This window comes from Mchenga conophoros, linkage group LG17 (genome assembly GCF_057382185.1).
Source record: "Mchenga conophoros isolate Kocher_MC1m ecotype Shallow Benthic linkage group LG17, M_conophoros_male_GT1.1, whole genome shotgun sequence".
NCBI classification, from domain to species: Eukaryota; Metazoa; Chordata; class Actinopteri; order Cichliformes; family Cichlidae; genus Mchenga; species Mchenga conophoros.
In genome coordinates, this window is record NC_140542.1 from 19,494,978 (window position 1) to 19,505,845 (window position 10,868).

The 10,868-nt window shown below is 45.1% G+C and overlaps 1 protein-coding gene across 1 annotated transcript; it reads right to left on the minus strand.

Moving 5' to 3' along the window:
* Positions 1–8,445: 8,445 nt before the first annotated feature.
* Positions 8,446–10,262, minus strand: LOC146555392 (uncharacterized). Its single transcript, XM_085252033.1, has 5 exons — positions 9,929–10,262; positions 9,311–9,372; positions 9,172–9,234; positions 9,028–9,087; positions 8,446–8,945 (listed from the first exon to the last, which is right to left on the minus strand). Exons 1-5 carry the CDS (start codon positions 10,119–10,121, stop codon positions 8,718–8,720), a joined length of 606 nt encoding a protein of 201 aa, XP_085108159.1. The 5' UTR covers positions 10,122–10,262; the 3' UTR covers positions 8,446–8,717.
* Between the last annotated feature and the right edge of the window lie 606 nt (positions 10,263–10,868).

Here is a 10,868-nt window from a genome sequence, read left to right on the forward strand (position 1 = left end):
CTCGACCGTCTGACACTTCTGTTTAATCAGTTTTCTCTTTAACGTTTATTCAGCTGTGTGAAAATCCCGGAGGAACCCACCCGATGGATTGATAAAGTTTTATTTAATCTAATAACTTTGATCTCAGCCAAACCGATTTACTCCAGAACAAATAAAACAAAGAAAAAAGCCAAACAATTACATTTTTATGTTATCCGAGTGACTAATATATCATGTTTAACCTGAGTAGCGAAAGAGCGGGGATCTGAAAACTATGAAGCCCGGAGTCCGCTGCTCTCGCCGGCTCAAGTGACTGAATAGACTGAAGGCAGCTTCTCCCTTTTTCTTTAATAAGTTTTATTTTTACCCCTCAGTAGATAAAAGCTATTGCCTTTATCTTGAGATATTAGAGCTGTATCAATGTTTTCATCTTAATAATATCTGGAAAGAAAGCAGCCATGGGATTTCTTTCCATTCGTTCACTAAAGAACTCCAATCCATTTTAATATTGAGTGAAATTTTCAGCACACTACAGTCATAATAATGAACCCCTTAAACTAAATTTCTTGAAAGCTGATGCACAGTCTGTGCTCCCATGTGGTTTCACCATTTTGTCTGAAAATGTAACTAAAATGTCAAGCCTCAGGAAAAGTATTTAATCAACCAGATTATAATAATGCTAAAAGTTTCATGTTAATAAATCTAAATATTCTGCAAATGATTTATCCCTTTTATTTCGAAGAAATGTAATGGTAAATTGACAGAATTTACTCATTAAGTGTTAGGACTGTTAAAATGACTGATGTGGTCTTTGTTTTCCTTATTAATGACTAGTCATTCTGTGTAAAAAAAAAAAAAAAAAAAAAAAAAAAAAAAAAGTAAAAAGCAAGCTTGGATGTGTCACTCCTCCCACGCACTCCTTTGCCCCACTTTGTCTGATGTTTAGATTTGTGTAGGAGGCCGGGACAGTGTTTCATTATCCATGAATAACAGTTAAATCACCGATTTGTTGTTCCTTTGTATTGTGGGATGAGCAGGTGTGAACACGAGGTTTCTGTTCCCATCTGTGGCTGCAGGTTGTCTGGTGTCTGTGACCATTAAAGCATTTAACATTCAAAGCCTTTCTCGTCTTCCTCTGCTCTTCTTTGTGCATTCTTGTGAATATGGAGCAGCTGTTATCTGAACGAGTTGCTGAAGATAATTGGTGGACAAGTGCAGTTTGATTGGAGAGGGACGCTGCATTTAAATTTATTTTTCCATTAAAGAAAATCTCATGTGAAAAGTGCATCTGTCTGTTGTTCAGAGATGCTATTCTGCACATCTTGGTTGTAACAAGTGGTTATTTGAGTAACTGTATCCTCCCCATCACCTCAAAGCAGTCTGGCTAGTCTCCTCTGACATCAACTAGAATTTTCCCCGATAACTCTCTCTCAGTAGATATTTTCTCTTTTTCCGATCATTCTGTTCTGTAAAACCTAGAGATGGCTTCGGGGGGAAATCCCAGCAGATCAACATTTCTAAAATACTTAGACATTCATACAATTTTCATGTAAATCACCTTTCACCTCCCTTCTGATGTGTACACTTTGAACTTCAGCAGGTTTTCTTAAACATATCTACATGTCTAAAAGCATTGAAATGCTACCGTGTGATTGAGCAGTTGAAGTTTGTTTAACACAACAATCACTGAGGCACAGAGAGTCTTTAGTTTGACAAGCACTATTTACCTTTTAGTGGCTTCTGCGCAGCTGCTCTTCAATAAAGGGCTGATTGATGGAGTGCTACTAACATAGCTGGACTGGCCATCGGCCCACCGGGCATTTGCCTGGTAATTTTTCTTTTTAAATGGGCCGATGTTTTGTTGTTGTTGTTGTTGTTGTTTTTTTCCGTAACTGTGTAAACAGTGAAAGGTGGCGGATTGGACAGATGCTGGCAGACGTGTAAAAATAACTCAATTGTTTGGTAGTGGCTACGGTGGAGCTTTCACAGATTCAGTAAAATTAGCAAGTGGTGGAGGCCAGCAGGTGGATGGGGGAAAGGGGAGGCGGAGGTGGAGAGACCCAAGGCTGCCGCCAGTCCGACTGTCAGGTGACAGAGCTTCAGGTAAGAAGTTATGACCTGGGGCCCGTTCTTCGTACGTCGCTTACTACATCCAAGATCAAATGACACATCCAAGATCAAATCATCGCGCTAACCGTGAGCTCGCTAATCCGGTTCCCCGAACACACCTGCTGTTGACGATTACTACAGCTGGATGAAGTAATGCGCGATCACTGGGTGCCGTAAAAGGGGCTACGCATCGATAGCAGAAACAGTGATCGGCAAGCCTCTGATTGGTCGGCGAAAATGTCGAAGGAGCGCGCACAGTACTTCACCGCAGCGGAGCAAGAACTCCTGATTGAGGGATTTCAGGAGTACCAGAGTGAAATTAAAACGCAAGGTAACAGTGCGAAGGCTGCAAAAGCAAGGAGAGAGGGCTGGCAGAAAGTTGCTGACAAATTAAACGTGTAAGTAATGCAACATATTACATGGCACCATACCATATCATATTTTATCATATCAAATCATACCACATGATATCCTCTTACACATTAGAGCCACAACCGGACCCACCAGAACATGGGAACAAGTAAGAGTGAAATACAAGAACATACTACAGAATGGTAATATCCAACACTCATATTGCTGTCAGTCACTTGAAAAGACACCCCTGAAACAATCCCTGTGTTTGTGTATAACAGCAACCAAGAAAAGGGCAGAGCAACAAAAGACAGGTGGTGGTCCTGCACCCCCTCGTCACACCCCAGCAGAGGAGCTGGCCCTAAGGTTGAATGCCACCAGACCCATTGTTGAGGGCATCCCTGGGGGCAGCTCTTCCGGAGACCAGAAGCCGGGGTGCAGTAGCAGCAGCACCTACATAACTGGTGAATGGGCTCATGATTCCATGTGCACAATGTCAAATATGTGGTTGTTGCCTAAATGAAAATGCTATTCGAACTGTGACATTCATTCATTGGCACTGTGGGTTTTCTCTGTGTGTAGTGTTACATGACACACCATCACTTTTACCTGTTCCCATGGAAGGGGTGACTGGAACATGCACAGTAAGTTGGGAGATATACATATATCTGTCCCCACCCAATTGTACAGACCTATAGGCTGTACCACACCCCTTAGTAACACCATTGTGTTACCATTGCACAGGACAGTGACGCAACCCTGTCAGATGGCTGTGGTGTGGCAGAAGACCCTGTGAGTACATGCATGAATTGGCCTGAAATACCATCTACTTGTGTACTGCCATGTGTGTCTGACTGCAGTATGATTTGCAGGCCAAGAGGCCGGCAGAGAGGCCTGCTGATGCAGAGGTGGGCAGTGTTGTGATCAATTATACTGCCTATATGACATGTATTCCCCGTTAAATGTTGTCACCACAATTGACACAGGGTGACATACGTCTGCTCTACAAGAGAAGTCTCCAGCAAAAAATGGAGTATACTGAGCTGAAGAAACAAAAGCTCCTAGGTGAGATCGAACTACAAGCCCTAATGAGGCATAAACTACAATTGGAAATCGAGGTGCTTCAAAAGGAACTCCAGAGTAAGTAGGAATACATGTTCATACGGAGCACTATTGCTGACCCTGCGTGACGCAGTATACATGCTCTGTTTTCCCAGGCAACTGATGACTGGCCTGTGTGTGGTGGGACAGACAACGATGCTCAAATAAACGTCAATAGAAAATGTGTCATGTCATGTTTTTATTATGCGAAATTGTGTTGCACAATCCTGTCCCGTGCAGCTCTGCCACTAGGTTGGTCCAGGTGCACTGGCTGGAGGTCATCATCAGGCTGCACCTCCACCACGGGGGTCCTCTCTCTTCTGATGGTGGCAATGTTGTGCAGTACGGCACATGCAACAATAATGTCACATGCCCTGTCAGGTGCAACCCTCAGGCGTTTTAGACACTGGAATCGTTCCTTCAGTTGCCCAAAGGTCATTTCAATGCGTGCCCTTGTCCTGGCTAGGGCTGCATTGTAGCGGGTTTGTGGCCCAGGGTTGGGGTCAGGGAACGGTGTCATGAAGTACTGCCTGCATGCATAACCTCTATCTCCGAGGAGGATCCCATCGTAGGCCCCTGTGTAATGAAGAAATGCTGTTATGTTAGGCCCGACATGAGTATGTAGCATCAACATAAACCTCTTTTACTTACCACGCTCAAATGATGTGCATAACCCTGACTCTCTGAAGATCCGTGAGTCATGCACTGATCCGGGCCATTTTGCTTCCACATTTGTGATATGGCACATCGAGTCACACACCATCTGTGGGATTCCATTATGTGTGACCACACTCCTCCCATCGTATATTGCCATCTGGAGTGTTAGTATTGCTCACCTGCACATTTATACTGTGGCCCCCCTTTCGGTTGACAAAGTCCCCTTCAGTGGGGCCTGGGGGGGCCTTGATCGCAATGTGTGTGCAGTCTATGGTGCCAATCACATTCGGGAAGCCTGCGGACGTTGGAGCTACAGTTACCGACATAGGTCATGATTGCATCACATTCACTATCCAATTTACTGTACCTGCAATGGCGAAAAAGCCCTGTTTGACGACTTGTGGTCTTAAGTGGCTTGGAAAAACCACAAACACACCCAGGAAATGCTTGAGTGCCAGGTACACTTTGCGAATGGCCCGGCAGACGGCACTTTTCCCAACGTTCTCTGCGTCTCCACAAGTGTACAGGAACGTGCCACTCGCAAAGTAGCGCAAGGCAATGCACACAGTTTGTGCAGTTGTTAATGCCCGACTACGGTGGGTGGTACTCTTAACATGGGGATCCAGCAAGTTGGTTAGGTAGATGATACCCTCACGGGAAAATCGGTATCTCTCTATGAGCACACTGTCGCGCTGTGCTAAAGGATCCTGTCTATCCCGCAATATACGTTGGATTCTGAACACTCTCCTTATCACTCTTGCACCTTCCGCAATGGGTGGCTCGCGTAGAAACGGACAGGACATGGCTGCGACAAACTTCCCACTTCCACCTTCGCTTTTATAGCCGTGGTCTGTCATCTTGATTACACGACGTAATTTGCTATTCCTCTACTGTGGAATGTGTGTTGCATCTGGCGTGATCACCTACATGCCATAGCGTGATTACTCGTACATTTCCCTTTTTTTAGGGACTGACCTGTATGTATCTGTGTGGAATCAATAAAAGGATCAAGTGCTGCATTATCTTTAGTTACATTGATGTTATTTATTTGTGGTGAAACGGTGGCGGAATGTCGCTGTTGCTTTCGTATGATGACGCGGACATACCTGCGTGGCCGCGATCTAATCCTGTTTACATAAAGTAAACCTGCTCCCGAGCAGGTTTACGCTTACGGCTCTGTTGCTATGACAGCAAGTCCCGGATGAGCTTCGGGGAACCGACTGATCCAGGATCACGCGAAATCGTCAACAATCTAATCCGGCTAACCTACTTAGCGAGGTACGAAGAACGGGCCCCTGGGCCCTATTTCAGGAAGCCGGTTTAGAAAACTCAGAGTGAAAAACGATACTCAGGGTTGAGTAACCCCAAACTGTCCAACTCGGAATATTCGGTTTCAGAAAGGCTGATAACAAGTAGTTCAATCAATGCGGAGTTGCTTTAACCCCAAGTTAAGCACGCGCACGAGGATACATAAAGCCCTGATTAGTGGAGCACAGATCAAGCGAGTCACCATGGAGACGGAGGGAAAGAAGGCGCGGTCAATGTATTTTACAGCGCTTGAGGCCGAAATTCTGATGGCAGCATATGCCGATAACATGCAAATGTTGCAGAAAAAAAGTAACACAGCCTCAGATGCAAAACAAAGGGAGCATGCATGCCAAAACATAGCCGACAGAGTCAATGCGTGAGTGTTAATTTAAACATTGATCTAGGGATTTCCACCCATTTAACATGTTATTTTATTATATTTTATTTTTTATTTTATACATTTTATTTTGTGACGTGATGTGAGCGCAGGTGCAACCCAACAGGCCCCAAACGTTCCTGGCAGCAAGTAAAAATGAAATATAAAAATATAGTCCAAACAGGTAAGGTGTAATTGTATCATGAGCCATAGTGCTTGGTCTGTTTGTCCGATGTAAATCAATTGCAGTTAGAGGCTACATTAATTCTGTAAGCACTTATTGAAATTATCTGAGCACATTACAAGTAAATATTTGCTTACTCTGTATGCTCAAATGTGACCCGTTATGGCCACTAGAAAAAAAGCGGAGAACCGAAAAACAGGTGGGGGTCCTCCACCACCACCACTCACAGAGCCTGGCCACTTGGCTTCCACATTTGTGATAATGTTGGCAGCATCACATATGATCTTCACAGTGCAGAGAACACAAATTAGCATCCATTACTATAATGAAGTAATTTGTTAGTTTGAAATGCTACAGGGAACTATGTATCTGTACATTAATGCTGTGGAAAGACTTCCTGTTCACATAGTCTCCTTCATTTACTGAAGGAGCAATGATTGGAATGTGAGTGCCATCTATACAGCCAATCACGCCTGGGAACCGTGAAAATAAATGTAACATTTAAGTAGTAGTTCAAATATCACCACATCATGAATTAAGTTTTGTTCATCCTGATACCTGCAATTTTGTGGAATCCCTCTTTGATAAATCTTGTGGGTCTATGACCGGGGAACACCACAAACGAGTACAGGAGACGTTTCAGTGCAACTGTAACATTCCTGACTGCCCGACAGACGGTAGCCTTGGAAACGTGCTCAGCGTCACCAATATTATACAGAAAGCTCCCGTTTGCAAAAAACTGAAGTGCAATACAAATAATATGTACAGAACTGAGAGAATGTCCACGATGTGTCACATGAGCAATATTAGGCCTGAGGATGTTATTCAAATGAATTATAGATTGTGCTGGAAAACGGTAACGTTCACACAGAAAATCATCAGGAAATGATAAAATGTCCAAACGCGCTCTAATCACTCTCTCCCGGCGGAGAGCTCTGCGGAGAATTTGGGCTTCAACATCTACTGGCTCTTCAAGGAAGGGGCACGCCATGTCTGACACTTCCTACAGTCAGGTTTCCGACAAAGAGGCGGAGAACGTCAGGGTTAAATTCAAATTCAAATTCAAATTCAAATAGGGCCCTGGGCCCTGTTTCAGGAAGCCGGTTTAGTGGAAAAACTGAGTAAGTATACCCTGAGTTAACGAAAACTCTGGGTTTTCGGTTTCACAAAGCGAGTTCAGCTGAAGCCTGAGTGAGTCACTATGACGACACACGCCGTGAAGCTAACCTGTCCCCTAGCAGGTTTACTACAACTAACCCTGACTGACCCCGCCTCTTTGTCGGAAACCTGACAGCAGGAAGTGTCAGACATGGCGTGTCCCTTCCTTGAAGAGCCAGTAGATCTTGAAGCCCAAATTCTCCGCAGAGCACTCCGCCGGGAGAGAGTGATCAGAGCGCGTATGGACATCTTATCATTACCTGATGATTTCCTGTGCGAACGTTACCGTTTCTCAGCACAATCAATAAGTTATTTGGATAACATCCTCAGGCCATATATTGCGCATGTGACACATCGCGGACATGCACTCAGTCCATTACATATTCTTTGTACCGCACTCCGTTTCTTTGCAAACGGGAGCTTTCTGTACAATATCGGTGACGCTGAGCACGTTTCCAAGGTAATGTCTGTCGGGCAGTCAGGAATGTTACAGTAGCACTGAAACGTCTCCTGCACTCGTTTGTGGTGTTCCCCGGTCACAGACCCACAAGATTCATCAAAGAGGGATTCCACAAAATTGCAGGTATCAGGATGAACAAAACTCAATGCATGATGTGGTGATACGTGAACTACCACTCAAATGGTACATAAATTTCCAGGGTTCCCAGGCGTGATTGGCTGTATAGATGGCACTCACATCCCAATCACTGCACCCTCAGCAAATGAAGGAGACTATGTGAACAGGAAGTCTTTCCACAGCATCAATGTACAGGTACATAATTCCCTGTAGCATTTCACACCAACAAGTGATGGCATCATGGTAATGGATGCTAATATGTGTTCTCTGCACTGGGTAGATCATATGTGATGCTGCCAACATCATCACAAATGTGGAAGCCAAGTGGCCAGGCTCTGTACATGACTCACGAATCTTCCGGGAATGTACACTTAGCACCAAATTTGGACATGGTGGGTCGAAGTAACTGTGAAATATACAGAGACCAATTGCCACAGGGACGTTTGCACTGACATGTATTCTTCTGTCCTAGGAGAGTTCACTGGCCACCTGCTTGGTGATAGGGGGTACCCATGTCTACCCTATTTGCTCACCCCTTACCCTGACCCTGAACCAGGCCCACAGCAGCGTTATAATCTGGCCCATTGCAGGACACGGGCCAGAGTTGAAATGACCATCGGAATGCTCAAGGCCCGGTTCCAGTGCCTTCGTGGACTCAGGGTCACCCCAGAAAGGGCATGTGACATCATTGTGGCATGTGTGATCCTACACAACATTGCCACGATTAGAGGTGAACAGTGTCCAGCTGAACCAGACAACAGCAGTGATCCACACGATGAACATCCTGACCCACCCACGAACGTACAGGATGGAAGAGCAGTCAGAGACACCATATGCCACAACCATTTCCTGTGACCCGTCAACCCAACATGTTACAAGACAAATACACAGATACTGTGGTCAACTGCCTTTATTGGTCACCCTGTATGTCCTGTACACAAAGAATAAATGCGTATATTAGTATGTTGTACAAACACTGACATGATTCGTCCATCTATGATCACTCCACCCACCCTTAACTGTTGTTCCAGCAGTACAATCTCCAGCTTCGACTTTTGGATCTGCAGCTGGAGGTGCACCATTTCCATGTCGCACTTTCTTATCTTCCTGGCCAGATATGTCTTATACAGCTGCTTCACAGGGAGCTATTGCAACAAGGGACATAGCATTGGCATCCATAGTACATGCCTACTTAGGTTGGTTGTAAATCAGTGCTGAACAACCCACTGTGGAAAGGTTCGTTGTAGGAGTGGCTGGACCCTCTTCCTCTTCATTTCCAGCATCACTCTGCCGGGGACATAGTAAGTCCATGGTGTCATCATAGTACCACATTGTCGTCAGTTGTTATATTTTCCACTGTACACTGTATACCTCATAGTGTGGCTCTGTTGCGGCCTCCTCTGTAGCAGCTGTCACTGTTTCGTCATCATGTGCCTGTGGTGGAGACATTTAACAACATTGCTGTTCTACTGTTGACACATGCAGTATGTGGAGTATTACGAGTACTCACAACTGCATGTCGGTCTGGCTCAACAGGGGGCTGCACCAGATGCAGTACACCATCACCGTCAACTGGAAGAATATGGGGTTCATACAGGTCACTCATGACTTATGTGGGCGCAAATGGCAATTACCAGACATACCAATCACCATACACCTCATTGTCAGTATGCTCTCAGAGACAACCGACACTGAGGGAAGGCAAAATCAGTAGGTGTCAGGGTGGAAACGCTTTTATGAGCTTTATGTTGCATTGAGGTATATGTTCATATGTTACACTTATTGGGAAAGGTACGGAATGTACTACTCGCTCTGTCTCTGGGAACAGGGAGCTCACCCTGTGGGAGGTTAACACACACACACGCATGTATGCAAAATTAAAGGACACTGCTATGCTCATAATAAAGACGTACCACTGCAGCTCGGTGTGTGTGAGTCTCTCCCTGGGCCCTCACCCGTGCAGCACGTTAACAGTTTCCAAGTGTCTCAGTGTTGTTTATTCACCTAACTGTTTGATGACTGTCATTCTCTGTCAGTAGGACAGTAACTTCACTACGACATAGTTCATTTTGGTCAAGGTGACTGTGCAGAATGGATGTATGCACGCCATGTATTGTTTTGGATTTACCCCTTATGTAGGCACTTGTGTCTTGTGGGGTTGTTGCCACAGAGGATGTCCCCGCAGAGATGCCTTCAGCCACAGGGCGCCCACTGTTTTGGCTGAGGGCCAACTGCTCAGCCTCTGTGAGTGGTGGTGGTGGAGGACCCCCACCTGTTTTTCGGGCCTCCGCTTTTTTTCTGTTGGCTGTGACGGCACACATTTGGGCATACAGAGTAGGCAAATGTGTACTTGTGATGTGCTCAGATAATTTCAATATGTGCTTACAGGTGGTATATTACTGTAGCCTCTAACTGCAATTGATTTACATAGGACACACAGACCAAGCACTATGGCTCATAATACAATTACACCTTACCTGTTTGGACTATGTTTTTATACTTCATTTTTACTTGCTGCCAGGAACGTTTGGGGCCTGTTGGGTTGCACCTGCGCTCACATCACATCACAAAATAAAATGTATAACATAATAAATAGAATGACATATGATAAAATAACGTGTTAAATGGGTGGAAATCCCTAGATCAATGTTTAAATTAACACTCACGCATTGACTCTGTCGGCTATGTTTTGCCATGCATGCTCCCTTTCCTTTGCAGCTGCGGCTGTGTTACTTTTTTTCTGCATGATGTGCATGCTGTCGGCATATGCTGCCATCAGAATTTCCGCCTCGAGCGCTGTGAAATACGTCGACCGCGCCTTCTTTCCCTCCGTCTCCATGGTGACTCGCTTAATCTGTGCTCCACTGATCGGAGCTTTATGTATCCTCGTGCGCGTGCTTAACTTGGGGTTGTAGCAACTCCGCGTTGATTGAACTAATTGTTATCAGCCTTTCTGAAACGGAATATTCCGAGTTGGACAGTTCGGGGTTACTCAACCGTGAGTGTCGTTTTTCACTCTGAGTTTTCTAAACCGGCTTCCTGAAACAGGGCCCTGGGCCCTATTTCAG

Coding starts and splice junctions, on each gene's coding strand:
- LOC146555392 (XM_085252033.1), bottom strand. CDS start 10,121: ATGTGTGCCGTCACAGCCAACAGAAAAAAAGCGGAGGCCCGAAAAACA. Junction 9,235..9,310: donor AGCCAGACCGACATGCAGTT/GTGAGTACTCGT, acceptor TCTCCACCACAG/GCACATGATGACGAAACAGT. Junction 8,946..9,027: donor CTACAACGAACCTTTCCACA/GTGGGTTGTTCA, acceptor TTGTTGCAATAG/CTCCCTGTGAAGCAGCTGTA.